At 42.8% G+C, this 13,656-nt stretch overlaps 1 protein-coding gene across 3 annotated transcripts in view; it reads left to right on the top strand.

Moving 5' to 3' along the window:
• NBAS (NBAS subunit of NRZ tethering complex) overlaps window positions 1–13,656 on the top strand; it is a 329,555-nt gene that overhangs the window by 125,963 nt on the left and 189,936 nt on the right. For all 3 annotated transcript variants that reach the window (XM_053891145.1, XM_019451545.2, XM_053891146.1), the window contains 2 exons: window positions 4,831–5,016; window positions 6,710–6,883. In XM_053891145.1, the coding sequence (XP_053747120.1) occupies window positions 4,831–5,016; window positions 6,710–6,883 (360 nt within the window). The remainder of the gene's footprint in view (window positions 1–4,830; window positions 5,017–6,709; window positions 6,884–13,656) is intronic.

Below are 13,656 nucleotides of genomic sequence, written 5' to 3' on the forward strand. Positions count from 1 at the left end.
AAATGTAAGCTGCGAAGTATGGTGCCCGCTGTCCCAGATTTTCCAAAGATTTTTAATAGGCTTAATACCATGCTAGTTGAAAAGACCGTATCAACCCAGAAATGCCTGATTAGCTCCTTGTCACGTTGCAGTAAGGCAGCTGATTTTTATTTTGCTTTTTAGGAATTTGGGTTTGAGGCTCTGTCTCTAATGTTTTTCCTTAAGTTGAAGCCTAATTTCCCTCCGTTCCCCTGTGCCTTTATGGAGCCACATAAGAACTGCATCAGAGAGGGGCTGTGGAAGAGAGAGCAGATTGTATGGAAGCTTAGGAGATCTGAATACTCATCTTAACTCTTTGCTGACACGCCTTGTAACTCTGAACCTGCCACTTAACCTTTTCTGCCTGTTTGTTTTCTGCCTGTTCATGGGGGTTAGTTTTTTGTTTTTTTAGTGTTTATTTATTTTTGGGAGAGAGACAGAGTGTGAGTGGGGGAAGGGCAGAGACAGGGAGACACAGAATCCGAAGCAGGCTCCAGGCTCTGGACACAGAGACCGACACAGGGCTTGAACTCACGAACCGCGAGACCATGACCTGAGCCGAAGTCGGACACTTAACCGATGGAGCCACCAAGGTGCCCCTCATGGGGTTGCTTCTTATACCAAGGTCAATGAAACAAAGAAAATACACAGGAGAGAACATTACCAATTCTGCTAATTGAGGGCCTTGCAAATATCAGCAGCAGTTGTCTTCGGCTTAGAGGACAGAAGTTGGCAATTCAGACTGAAGAATGGCAGAAGGCACTTTGAAAACTCATTTAGGGTCCGGCCGATGCATGACTTTTGCTTTTTACTTGCGGTCTTGGCTTTGGACCACCCATCCTACCATCAGTTTTCCACTTCACAGGAAGGCCGATTCTAAAAGGTCTGATGAGCAGCAGCACTGTGGGAAGGAACTTCCATCCCTTTGTTTAAATTTCTACTTAGTGATTGGCACAGCTCTGTGTCTCCATTTGATAGTCTTCTTGAATTTCTGCTTCCATCTCATTCCTATTTTTAGTAGTCATGGAATTGAAGGTGAATTATTTATTAGAGCTGATGGCACTATTATAGACCATACTTTTTTTTGGGGGGGGGGAGCGGGCGGGCCAAGAATATTTATGATGGACTTTCCAGGTTTTTGAAGATGGCTAAGGACCATAGTATGTTTGAAAATGTCTACAATGGTAAGGTGCTGGAAGAGAAAGAACCTCTGGAGGTGCTCCCGTTGTGCTCTTTGGACCTCGGGTGACAGTGATGTGTCAGGTTTATCGATTGTAACAAGTGAGCCGTTCCGGTGGGGGATGTAGATGGTGTGGGAGGCTGTGGGTAAGTGGGGGTAGAGGCTGTGTGGGAAGTTGCTGTACTTTCTGCTCGGTTTTGCTGTCAGCCTAACACTGCTCTAAAAGGTAAAGTCTGTAAAAAATAAACAGAAAGGAGACTGCAGAGCTCTTTGAAATTAAAAATTTTTTTAATGTTTATTTATTTTTGAGAGAGTGAGAGGGCGAGGGACAGAGAAAATTCCAAGCAGCCTCCATGCCATCGGTGTAAACTCCGACGTGAGGCTTGAACCCACAAACCAGGAGATCATGACCTGAGCTGAAGCCGGATGCTCAACTGGCTGAGCCACCCAGGCTCCCCTGAAATATAAATTTTTTGACAGTCTAGCAATAATTCCTAGACATCTTAAATTCATCATTTGAGGAATTGGGAATAATTATAAAGGAAGCAAAGTGATTTTGGGGGTGCTTTATTTATCTGCTTCGTATTCCTTCATCCCTTTCCTTTATTTAAAACCCCTTCTATCAGAAGTCTTGCTCTTTTGCTCCATTTTATTTACTAATGTTTCATGTGGCTTATGCTACAAAGTGTATCCAACATAGTTTCATCTTTTTCATTTTTAGAGACTTAATTGATGGGGGACTTCTTTTTCCTTAGTGCCTACAAATGCCTTTAGCGGAACTTGTTTGTTGGATTAGAGAATGTGTATCATGTGAAATGTATCCGGTGAGGGCTTGGGGTGCACGGCAAGACTGAAGTTGTATTAGCGCCCACTTTCATTTAAGGTGTCAGGTAATTTGGTTCCAAAGCTTTTGTACTTCAGTAAGTATCTGGGAGAGCCGCAACTTCAAAGCCGATATTAGAAAACCAAATCTGGATCACAAAATTGGTGAGTGTGTTACAAATGGCTAATGTGCTGTGTATGTCTTCAAACTGTCAGTTGCACAGAGTTGTGTTTCATGCATCAGGTTTTCTTCATGCTTTCTGAAGATTCACATGGGATAGTTTTTTTTTTTTTTAATTGATATACAGGTAAATCTGTCTTTTCAGACATGACCTGTGTTTTTATTACTAGAAATTAGGTAAAAAAACGCATTTATCTGCTGAAGTGTTTCCACATCATTCCTGTTTTGCCTCATGCCTTACCTACAGACGGTTTCCCCCCCTTGTGTTTATTGGCACCATGTGCCTTTCTTCTTCATTCATTGCATCTGTACCAGTCAGTGCCTGGGTCTTATTAGAAGGGCTTGGAGGCTGGTCCTTTAATACTGCTGTTCCTGCCTTGCCTTGATGCGCTGTCCCTCCCCCTTCTCTGCTTTCCCGGATCTACCACCTCGGCCTCATTCCCACTCATTCCCAGAAGATGATTTGCCTGTGTTTCACTGGGAAACTTGAGAACTCGCTTCCCTTTGTCCTTCCTCTTCCCGGCTTTTCCCAGAGAAAGAGGTCTCTTCTCTTGCGTTCAGGCTGCTGGAGTCCACACCCCCCCTGCTCAGGGCTGTTCTGTCTGTCATCTTTTCTCTCTCCCCAGTGTCTTCAACCTCTCCTTCTCTGCTCTGTCAACTTTTTTTTTTTTTTTTTTTGGTCCTAAAGTTGAAATCACTCCTGTTTTTTTAAATACAACAACAACGAAATTAGAGCCATATTCTCCCTGGCTTTGGCTGCAGCTGCCTTTCTTCTGTCGCAGCTCAGCTCGGACATAGTCCCCTCCGCTCTGTGTGATCACTTTCTCCACGTTTCTTTGCTCCTCGTTTGTCCGGAATCCGGCCACCCCTGCCGTTCCACTGAAACTGCTTCTTAATGTCAAGTCCCCTTCCTCTGTTACTTTACTGCTTCATCCTTTGACACCACTGCTTCCTCCTTCCCGCAGGCTCCTCTGTGTGGCTTCTGTGATGCCCTCGTGCTTTCCCCTCATCCTTGTCTTAGCCATTCGTTTTCATCTCTTCTGGGTGGCCCATGTCTTCTGGCTTTGTCCCCCAGGGTGCTGCTCTTGCCACTAGTAGAGAGTCTTCTGACACCAGTAAGTGCAGCTGTCTGAACCGGTCTGCCTGCTTCCTGTTCAGTCCACTTCCAACCCACCATTCAGCACGTACTTACTAAACGAATGCTCTTTCTCAGGCGGGGACATCTGCTCCTGACATGCCTCAGTTCAAAATCCTTTGGCCGTATTTGGATTTCAGGATAATCTGCCCCTTCCTTAGCTCAGTAAACAGTGTTCTCTGTTCTGTGGTGCCTCCCTACTGCCCCAGCCATTTTGCTCATTGCTTCGCTTCATCCAGTCTTTGGGATCCTGCAGAATGAACTGTACTTTCACAACACGGGACGCTTCTCTGCCTTCCATGCTGTTCTCCTGCCCTCCTTCCTTGTGACCTGCCGATATCCACAGATTCTTTTTTTCTTTTTGTTAAGTTTATTTATTTATTTTGAGTGAGAGAGAGAGCAAGAGAGGGACAGAGAGAGAGAGGGAGAGAGAGAGAATCCCAAGCAGGCTCCTCACTCAGTGCCCAATGTGGGGCTCGAACTCACGAACCACGAGATCATGACCTGAGCTGAAATCAAGAGTCGGACGCTTAACCGACTGAGCCCCCCAGGTGACCCCAGTATCCACGGATTCTTTACAGCACATTTTAAGTGTTCCTCCCTCAGGGAGACTTTGTGACACTCGCAGGTGGGCCACGTGCCCCCTTCTTTGAGGCCCCACTCATCCTTGCTCTACTTCAGTCTTTGATTTACTGGGTGAGTTTTCCTATGAGGTGGAGATCATTGAAGGAAGAGACCTCATCAGTTTCCTATTCCTAACACTTAGAATGGTGCTTGGTTCACGGAAGGTCCTTAGTAAATAACTGGTAGTCTAGGATAAGGGTGTAAGTGAGTAGTACGAGAAGCGGTGAGTTAAGGCCACGTTAGATGATTTTGCCATCAGCCCGAATTATGTCCTTTCATAAACCCAATCAAGTGATAGGGAGTCAAACTGCTGTGTCCTGAGCATGTCTAGGAAAATCATTCTTCGTCTTGGTCTCAGTGAAGGGCAAATACTTGAATGGAGACAGAGAAAGTGTCTACTGGAGTTCATCATTCAGCAAGTATTTATTGAATGTTTTTTATATAGGAGGCACTGTGGAAGGGTAGGTAGTGAACAGGAATATGAAAGCAAACATTTTGTTTTTTGGAGCAGAATGATATAGTGAAAGTAGGATTAATTTGGCATTATCACTAAATAGCTCCCCCTCGCCCCCCGTGTTAATGTCGTAAGAATAGACAAATATATATGAAATTGCTCTTAAACTGTCATGTTCTATGAATTTAAGATGTTTGTCTTTCATTATCTTCAGTATTTCTTACTGATTCTTTTGAAACAGTTTGCTGATATATTTGCTAAAGAACTCTAATGTTTTTGTATTAAATAAATGTATGTTACTGATAATGCAGTCTTATAGAAGATGATCACAAGAGTCCGATTCTGTACAGGAGGCTTTGACTGTAGAAGATGTGGGAGATGAAACACTCAGTCTTCCTGTCGCTTTTCTGTTTCAGGTCGACTGTGCATTGTCACTCATTCGACTCGGAATGGAGCGGAACATTCCCGGTTTGCTGGTTCTCTGTGATAATTTGGTTACCCTGGAAGCCTTGGTTTATGAAGCCGGGTGCGATTTAACCCTAACCTTGAAAGAACTCCAGCAGATGAAAGACATTGAAAAACTAAGATTGCTGATGAGTAGTGTACGTTTTATTTTAACTTTCTGTGTACTTGGATTAACGTGGGTCTCAAAGCCAAAGATAAAATGGCCTCCAAACCTGAGAATTTAGTAAATAAAAGAAGGTTTCTTGACTTAAAAAAAAAAAAAAGAAAAAATCCAGTTTTTGAATAAATTACTGAAGGCATCCCAAACTATTTTGGCTGTTCTTGTACCTTGCTTGCCCTTTATTCATAATCATCTGTATATATAACTTCTTTTTTTCTTTTAGCTAGCAGATTTCTAAACTAGCTGGTCATGCTAGGAGTCATGTTTCTAGGCCTTCACTATGTTAAATTTCCCAATTACTTCTCTATTTTGCTTACACAAAAGTATTGGATTCAGAGGGCTGGGTGCTTGTGTGAAGAAAACATCTTGGCTTAGTGGTTCGTAAGTTCAGGGGGGTTTGCCCAGCCACTTTTAGATTCTTCTTGGGTCACCCTGGGGAGGAAACACCCCCCAACGTTAGAACCTGGTTTCTCATGAACCCACTGATTAGAGAGGCACCTTTGAGACCAGAACGGTGGGGTTGTGGGGGGCCAGCTGTCACAGGCCAGACTGGTTCCAAGTGGCCCGGTAAGGCATGGAATCCTTGTCCCTGCGCTGTCCCACGCGCTCTCCTTTCTCCCTGACTCTTCTTTTTTTTTCTCATATACTTTCTTTTTCGTCTTCCTTCCTTTTTCTCTCTTGTCCTCTTTCTCCCTCTTATCAGTCAGCCTTTTCTCTCTCCCTCTGGCCCTGCCTTCCATTTTGCTTACTAGTTTTTTTCCCCCACTGATTATCCAGCCAGTGAGAATTGATTTGTGTTATATGTAAGACTCCTCTTAGGGGATTTAGGTGTATCTCCTGGGGTAATTAAAAGAAGGAATTGTATAATGTCAGGGAGAATGAGTAAAATTATGGGTGTCATTTGGAGTTTTGTGAAGGTGGATGTAAAGGGGAAAAACAAAACAGGAAAAGGAAAAGGAAGGGAGAGACTCCGGGATTCAGAGACTATTCTGAAGTAGTTGTCTTCTAGAGGTTTTTGTTTTGTTTTGTTTTAAGTTTATTTATTTTGAGAGAGAGCTAAAGAGAGTGTGGGGAGGGGCAGAGAGAGAGGGAGAGAGAGAATCCCAAGCAGGCTCCTCACTGTCAGCGCAGAGCCTGACATGGGGCTCGAACCCATGAACTGTAAGATCTTGACCTGAGCTGAAACCAAGAGTCAGATGCTCAACCAACTGGGCCCCAGCCGCCCCCCTTCTAGAGCTTTTTTATGCTCCTCTGTCTCTTTGCTTTTTTCTGTTTTATTCTTCCCATCTCTGGGCTCGCTTGTTCTCTCTCTGTCTCTCGAGACATCTTTTACACGCACACACACACTCTTGTAGGTAGAACCTCTCTTTACTCTGGGAGACCTCATGTTGGAGCAGTAGTAGTAACATTTTTGTCTTCCAGAGCTGGGCATAGGCTGTGAGGGACCCAGAGTGACCCTGGTCCTGAAGAGAGGGCCCCAAGTGCTGTCTACTGTACAAGCCCCAGGCAGAAGGCCATTCTGCTACCTCTCAGGCTGCCTGGGAGAGGTGAACCAGAGTGTCTGTTTTAGGAAGTGTTGGCCTTCAACTCTTTAACATCAGTCTCTTGAACTTGTTGTCTGGTATAATAGGTATTTAATGTGTGTTTGTTTTGGTTGATTGTATTTTCAGTGTTCTGAGGACAAGTATGTGACAAGTGCCTACCAGTGGATGGTTCCCTTCCTTCATCGTTGTGAGAAACAGTCTCCTGGTGTGGCTAATGAGCTATTAAAAGAATATTTAGTAACTTTAGCTAAAGGGGACTTAAAATTTCCCCTGAAGATATTTCAGCACTCCAAACCAGATGTAAGTAGAAACTCTAACTTCTAAAAAAAAGTCTCTGCACTTCTTCCTCTGCATAATTATGTCTCATTTGTCAGTTTGTTATAATAGGCTTTGCAAGTAACTTCACTTGAAACAGACAAGAAAACGGTTGTCATATTATTCTTTAAAAATGTTTCAACAATTCAGTCCACTAATTTTTTGGAAGTTTATATGTACTTTGATTTATTTATTCATAAGTTTGTTGACTTTCTATTATATTGATTATATATATAGATATATATCAATACCAAAAAAACTAACAGTTGATAGATACTGAATTCTTACTATAGATAGGCACTCTACAAGTGTTAACCCATTTAATCCTTATAGCAATCCTATGATGTAGATATTTTGTATTAATATTGGAGGGAAAGAAAATTGTGATCTAGTGTGGTTAGGCAGTTGTCCAGGGTCACAAGGTTAGGAGTGGATCCTGGGTTCACACATAGGTATTCTAATTTCACAGCTGTTTTCTTAACCAGTATGCTTTACCCTAACGCCAGGAGAAGAAGAAAAGATTCTCACCCTTTAGGACCTTCAAAATACTTATGAAAATCTTTAGGATGTCATAAGGAACTCTGATTTTTCTTAATTATCTCTTGTATTTGCTTAACACTACTATATATTGGCTCTCAAACAACACAGCATTTAGGAGCACCAACCCCCGCCCCCCCACGCAGGTGAAAATCCATTTATAATTTTGACTCTCCCAAAACTTCCAACTATCCGTAGCCTACTGTTGACCTTACCAATAACATAAATAGCCGGTTAACATGTTTTGAATGTTATATGTATTCTGTACTGTATCTTCATAATAAAGTAAGCTGGAGAAAAGAAAATGTCATTAAGAAAATCATAAGGATGAGAAAATACATTTACAGTCCTGTCCCGTATTTATAAACAATTGGCATATAAGTGGACACACAGTTCAAGGGTCAGCTGTGTTTAAAGCTCTGTACTGCTGTAGAATTCAAGTCGGTGTTCACATTCACTGGCAATAAGTCATTTTGTTAAGTACAGTATACTTTAGCAAAGTAAATAACCTCTTAACTTAGCCATAAATCAAATCTGTTGTTTTAAGAGATACTGGCTCCCTTTCTGTTGGCAGTGGCTCAAGCGGGGTGGCATGGCCACTCGAACGCCCTGACTTTGTAGTGAGAGTCAAAGGGTTGGATTGGGGTTCAAGCCAGAGGCCATTGAAGCCTTCTTCCAATCCAGAATTCGAATTGAGTGCACTTCCTTGAGCTAACCTTTATTGCAGTCTGAAGTCTTCTGAAGTGTATGGTCTTAAGCCGTATAATCCAGAGAAAAAAGGAAAACATTGCTTAGCTAACCTTACACATTTTTTGGTTTCTGAAAGGGTCGTTTGTCAGAAATATATCTATTCTTCGGCGTTTTAAAATTTTCTATCTTCTCATAAGCAGCTCCCGTTTAGTATTCTGGTTTTGAATTTGGGGTGGTTTACTGTGAGCCAAGGGTGGGTTGCTTAAGACCGCAGAACACAATGTGAGAAGCAGGATGGATTGAAAATGAATGTTTTATGAGGAAGAAGGAAGTGACTTTAAATTCTTTCTAGTAATCTTGTTTGTGATACTTCTTCCTTACAGAGTCTTGTAAATCCTTTGTATGTCATCAGCTTTTTGTTGTTTTTACTTGGCAATTTAGCATGTGCCTTTTGAATAAAACATACGGTCATTTGCTTTTGTTGAAATATGTAAACATCAAAGCAGAGAACAATGGAGTTGCTGGGCTCTTCCTTTCTGATCCAACCTCTATATTTCTAACAATATTATCTTTCCACAACAGAACTTTGCTCATGTTCATGGATCGTGATCTATGGGAAGCCTCCAGAGGCTTACCAATGTCCACAGGGTAAACGTTAGGCTCTCTAGAGGGTTCTTTGTGGTCTGTTTCTAGTCTGCCTCTTGAGCCTCATTTCCCTCTGTGAAGGAATGTGCTAGTTCACTCACACTGAACTTCTCACCCTGTCTTCCCCTTGTTCGGTCTTTCATGCCTCTTTAGGTCTTAATAGACTGTCTCCTTTGTTAGGGATGGTCAACTTCTCTTCCCTTCCCTTTGCAGACACCTACCTGCCCTTCAAGATCCTGCTGTCTAAGATTCCCTCTGCTGGGAGACCTGCGACTTACCTGTGCTGTGACAGGTCTTGTCCCTGCCTCTGTAATAACCATGTCACACTCTCATAATTGGTGTTTATTTATTTTTATTGAAACACTCATGTTTGTGTCTCCCACCCGTGTTTCCTATGTGTGTTCTCTATGTCCCCTGCATCTGTGGGTTGCCAGGGCGTCAGTGCCTTGTAGAGAGCAGGTGCTCAGTAAATTTTGTGAGGGCAGATGATGAGCGAGGGACTGAAACTGGGTTTCATTATGATGCTTTAGATCACTTGATTCCATTTGTTTGCTTATGAGGATTGTGCTTGGAGCATTGTTTTTATTTTATTTTACTTGGCCCTTTACAAAAAGGTCTGCCGTGTGTTAGGCGCAGAGTATTTGCAGTAATGTCACGGGAGCAGTGATGTCTGTATCAGACCGCTTGGACTAAGTTCCGCTGCACTAACGAATGAGTAGGTTAGAACACATATTCATCGCTTGCAAGTGTCACACAGGCTGTGGCCGGGCTTCTCTTGTGTTCCATGTCTCGTTCGCTCTAGGACGTGGCTAAGAGAGCAGGCCCCCTTTGCTGAGCTGTGGCACAGGGAAAAAGAACAAAGTAGAACCGCACAGTGACTCTTAAAACTTAGCTCAAAGTATGTCACGTGACATCCGGTCACATTTCACAGGCTAGGGGAAGTCTGTGGCCAAGCCTGATGTTAATAAGGCAGGGAAGGAGGGAGTGCACAATGGGGACAATAATACAGATTGTCTTGGGAGAAGGGAGTGCATATTTGGGGACAATAATACAGATACATACTTGCCCTTTTAACTGTAGTGCATGCTACAAACTCTTCTTCTTTTGTATAACATCCTGATTTTAAGCACTCCTCTGTGATCTTAAGCTGCTGTTCTTTGCTTGAATGGCCCCTTGGAAAGCAGAACTTGTGAAGGAACTTGGGCAAGTCTGGATGAAGAGGATTTGGGAATAAAATATTCTGCCTTCTCATGTTCTCTGTCTGCTGTACTAGCAGTTTAAAAATGCATCTGTGTATGGGAACTATGAACTTAAATTTTTTTGATTGTTATTTATTTTGAGAGAGAGAGAGAGAGAGAGAGCGCGAGTGAGCGAGCCAGTGTGAGCAGGGGAGGGGCAGAGGGAGAGGGAAGGGAGAATCCCAAGCAGGTTCTGCACTGTCATCGCAGATCCTAACGCTGGGGCTCAAACTCACAAACTCTGAGCAGATCAAGAGTTGGACGTTTAACTGACTGAGCCACCCAGGTGCCCAAGACTTTAAAACAAAAAGGGGGGGGGGGGGCGCCTGGGTGTTAAGCAACCAACTTCGGCTCAGGTCATGATCTCACAGTTTGTGGATTCGAGCCCCACATCGGGCTCCGTGCTGACAGCTCAGAACCTGGAGCCTGCTTCGGATCCTGTGTCTTCCTCTCTCTCTGCCCCTACCCAACTTGTTCTCTGTCTCTGTCTCTGTCTCTCTCTCTCTCTCTCTCAAAAATAAATAAACATTAAAAAAAATAGCAGTTTTCTAGGCCCAACCCAGATATAATGAGAATTTGGGGGGTAGGGATCTGGAATGTGCACTTGACGATTTATCCAGTGATTCTGGTGGAAATTCACTTGCTATATGTTGCAAATAATTCCTACTCCTGTTTTTCTGTTCCTCCTGTCGTTCTCTTAATGATGAAGGTCACTTTCATCTGACGGGGAATCAAACTGTTTCAAGGTTCAGAAGGACTTTCCTCTTTCCAGCTATCCTGTGTTTCTATGGTGCAGTCCTCCAGAGGCCTGAGTTTGGAAGCTTTGGGTGCTGATGTAGGCCCTGTATCCCAGCAGTGGCATAAATGGGAAAGTCTCCTTAACACTTTAAACTCTTGTCTTCAATTTCCTGCTTGCCTACTTTTGGCCTATACTCCTTAGGGAACTGAAAAATTTATACTCTACCATGCAGTTAAGTATGGTAACCTCTAGCCATGTGAGGCTATATAAATTAAAATAATAAAATTAAAAATTCATTTATTCAGTCTCCCCAGCTTTTGGTTATTTCTAGTATTTTGTAATTACAAACGATGCTGTAGTGAATAACTTGTTCCCATGTGGTTTTGTGTCTTTGATGTTTATTTTATTTATTTATTAAAAAAATTTTTCTTTAATGTTTATTTTTGAGAGAGAGAGAGAGACAGTGTGAGCGTGAGTGGGAGAGAGGGAGACACAGAATCCAAAGCAGGCTCCAGGCTCTGAGCTGTCAGTACAGAGCCCGACACGGGGCTTGAACTCATGAACCACAAGATCATGACCTGAGCTGAAGTCAGACGCTTAACCGACTTGAGTCACCTAGGCGCCCCACGTTTATTTATTTTTGAGAGAGAGAGACAGAGCATGAGTAGGGGAGGGCCAGAGAGAAAGGGAGACACAGAATCCGAAGCAGGCTCCAGGCTCTGAGCTGTTAGTACAGAGCCCGATGTGGGGCTCGAACCCATGAACCGTGAGATCACGACCTGAGCCGAAGTCGGACGCTTAACCGACGGAGCCACCCGGGAGCCCCGGTTTTGTGTCTTTGGTATGCCTCCAAGGTGTGTTCCTACGATGGGCATCCTGAGCCTACAGGCAAGGGTTGTGTCGGCATTGCCAGAGTTTCCTTCGGGGCGGTGGGGGCGGGGGATGGTTGGTCCAGGTGACATTCCTACCAGCGGTATAAGACCTTGCTTGTTGCTCTACGGTTTTGGGGACAGAATTCATTGCCATAGTTTAACATGTTTACTAATGTGGGAAGTGGAAAGTGGTATTTCAGGGGTGTTTTAATTTGCATTTAATTATGAGTGAATTTGAAATGTCCTCATGTATTTGAGGGGATTATCTCTTTTTTGGTGAATTGTCCATTCCTGTCTTCTCCCCGTTTTTCATTTGGATTTTTGTTCCTTTGTGCTTTGCTTTTGTAGAAATTCGGGTACATTGGCGTAATTACCCCCCTTTTTAATGGTATGGATTGTGTATATTTCTTTCAGTTGGTAGATTATCTTTTGACTCTGTCTCTGGTGGATTATGTCAGCCAGAATTTTTATCTCTACGTGTAGACAAATTGAGCAATTTTTTATTGTCTCTGTATTATGAGTCATGGTGAGCAAGCCTTTCCCTCCAAGGTCAAAGAAGAATCCACTCATTTTCTTTCAGTACTTGTATGATTTTATTTTTCTGTGTGGATCCATAATCCACTTGGAGTTCATTTTTGTGTGTGGTGACATGAGGTCTAATTTCGTTCCTCAGATGGCTACCTAGTTGTCCCAGCACCATTTAGTACAAATTTGGTCTTTTCTAGAGTGATTTGAGATGCCACCTTTGTCTTATATCAGATTTCCATTTAGTTCTAATTCTAGACTTAAAAAAATTTTTTTGCAGGTTTATTTATTTTTGAGAAAGAGAGACGGAGTGTTAGCAGGGGAGGGGCAGAGAGAGAGGGAGACACAGAATCCGAAGCAGGCTCCAGGCTCCGAGCTGTCAGCACAGATCCTGACGCGGGGCTGAACTCATAAACTGTGAGATCATGACCTGAGCCAGAGTCGGATGCTCAACCGGCTGAGCCACTCAGCTCCCCTAGAGTTTTTATATTGTTACTGGTTTGTCTGTACACTGGGACCAACTGTTTAATTATAGAGATTTTATAGTGTGCTTTTAAAGTCTGGTAAGGGTGGTGTTCCTTTATAGTTTTTCTCCCTAGGTTTTTTTTTTTTTTTTTTTTTTTTTTTTTTTTTTTTTTAAGCTATTCTTGTAAAAGTTTGTTTCTTCTTCTGAACTGTAGTACAACTTGTTTGATTCCATAAAATAGCTTATGGGTATATTTACTGTGATTATATTAAATTTGTAAATTAGCCTAGCAAGACTAATATTTATTTATTGAAGTTTTAAGGTTTAATTAATTAATTTCATGCACATGCACGAGCATGAGCTGGGGAGGGGCAGAGAGAGCAAGAGACCAGTATCTCTGTAACACCAGTCATCCTATTCAAAAAGAGGGGGTATCCCTCTTGCACTGTTGGTGGGGATGCAAACGGGTGCCTTTGGAAAATAGTGTGGAGGTTTCTCAAAAAATTAAAAATAGACCTATCCTATGATCCAGTAATAGCACTGCTAGGAATTTACCCAAGGGATACAGGAGTGCTGATGCATAGGGGCACTTGTACCCCAATGTTTATAGCAGCACTTTCAACAGTAGCCAAATTATGGAAAGAGCCTAAATGTCCATCAACTGATGAATGGATAAAGAAGTTGTGGTTTATATACACAATGGAGTGCTATGTGGCAATGAGAAAGAATAAAATATGGCCTTTTGTAGCAACACAGATGGAACTGGAGAATGTTATGCTAAGTGAAATAAGTCCTACAGAGAAAGACAGATACCATATGTTTTCACTCCTATGTGGATCCTGAGAAACTCAACAGAAGACCATGGGGGAGTGGAAGGGGGAAAAAAAGTTACAGAGAGGGAAGGAGGCAAACCATAAGAGACTCTTAAAAAATGAGAACAATCTGAGGGTTGATGGAGGGTGAGAGGGAGGGGAAAGTGGGTGATGGGAATTGAGGAGGGCACCTGTTGGGATGAGCACTGGGTGTTGTATGGAAACCAATTTGAC

This window comes from Panthera pardus, unplaced genomic scaffold, assembly GCF_024362965.1.
Source record: "Panthera pardus isolate Hobbes unplaced genomic scaffold, ASM2436296v1 HiC_scaffold_26, whole genome shotgun sequence".
NCBI classification, from domain to species: domain Eukaryota; kingdom Metazoa; phylum Chordata; class Mammalia; order Carnivora; family Felidae; genus Panthera; species Panthera pardus.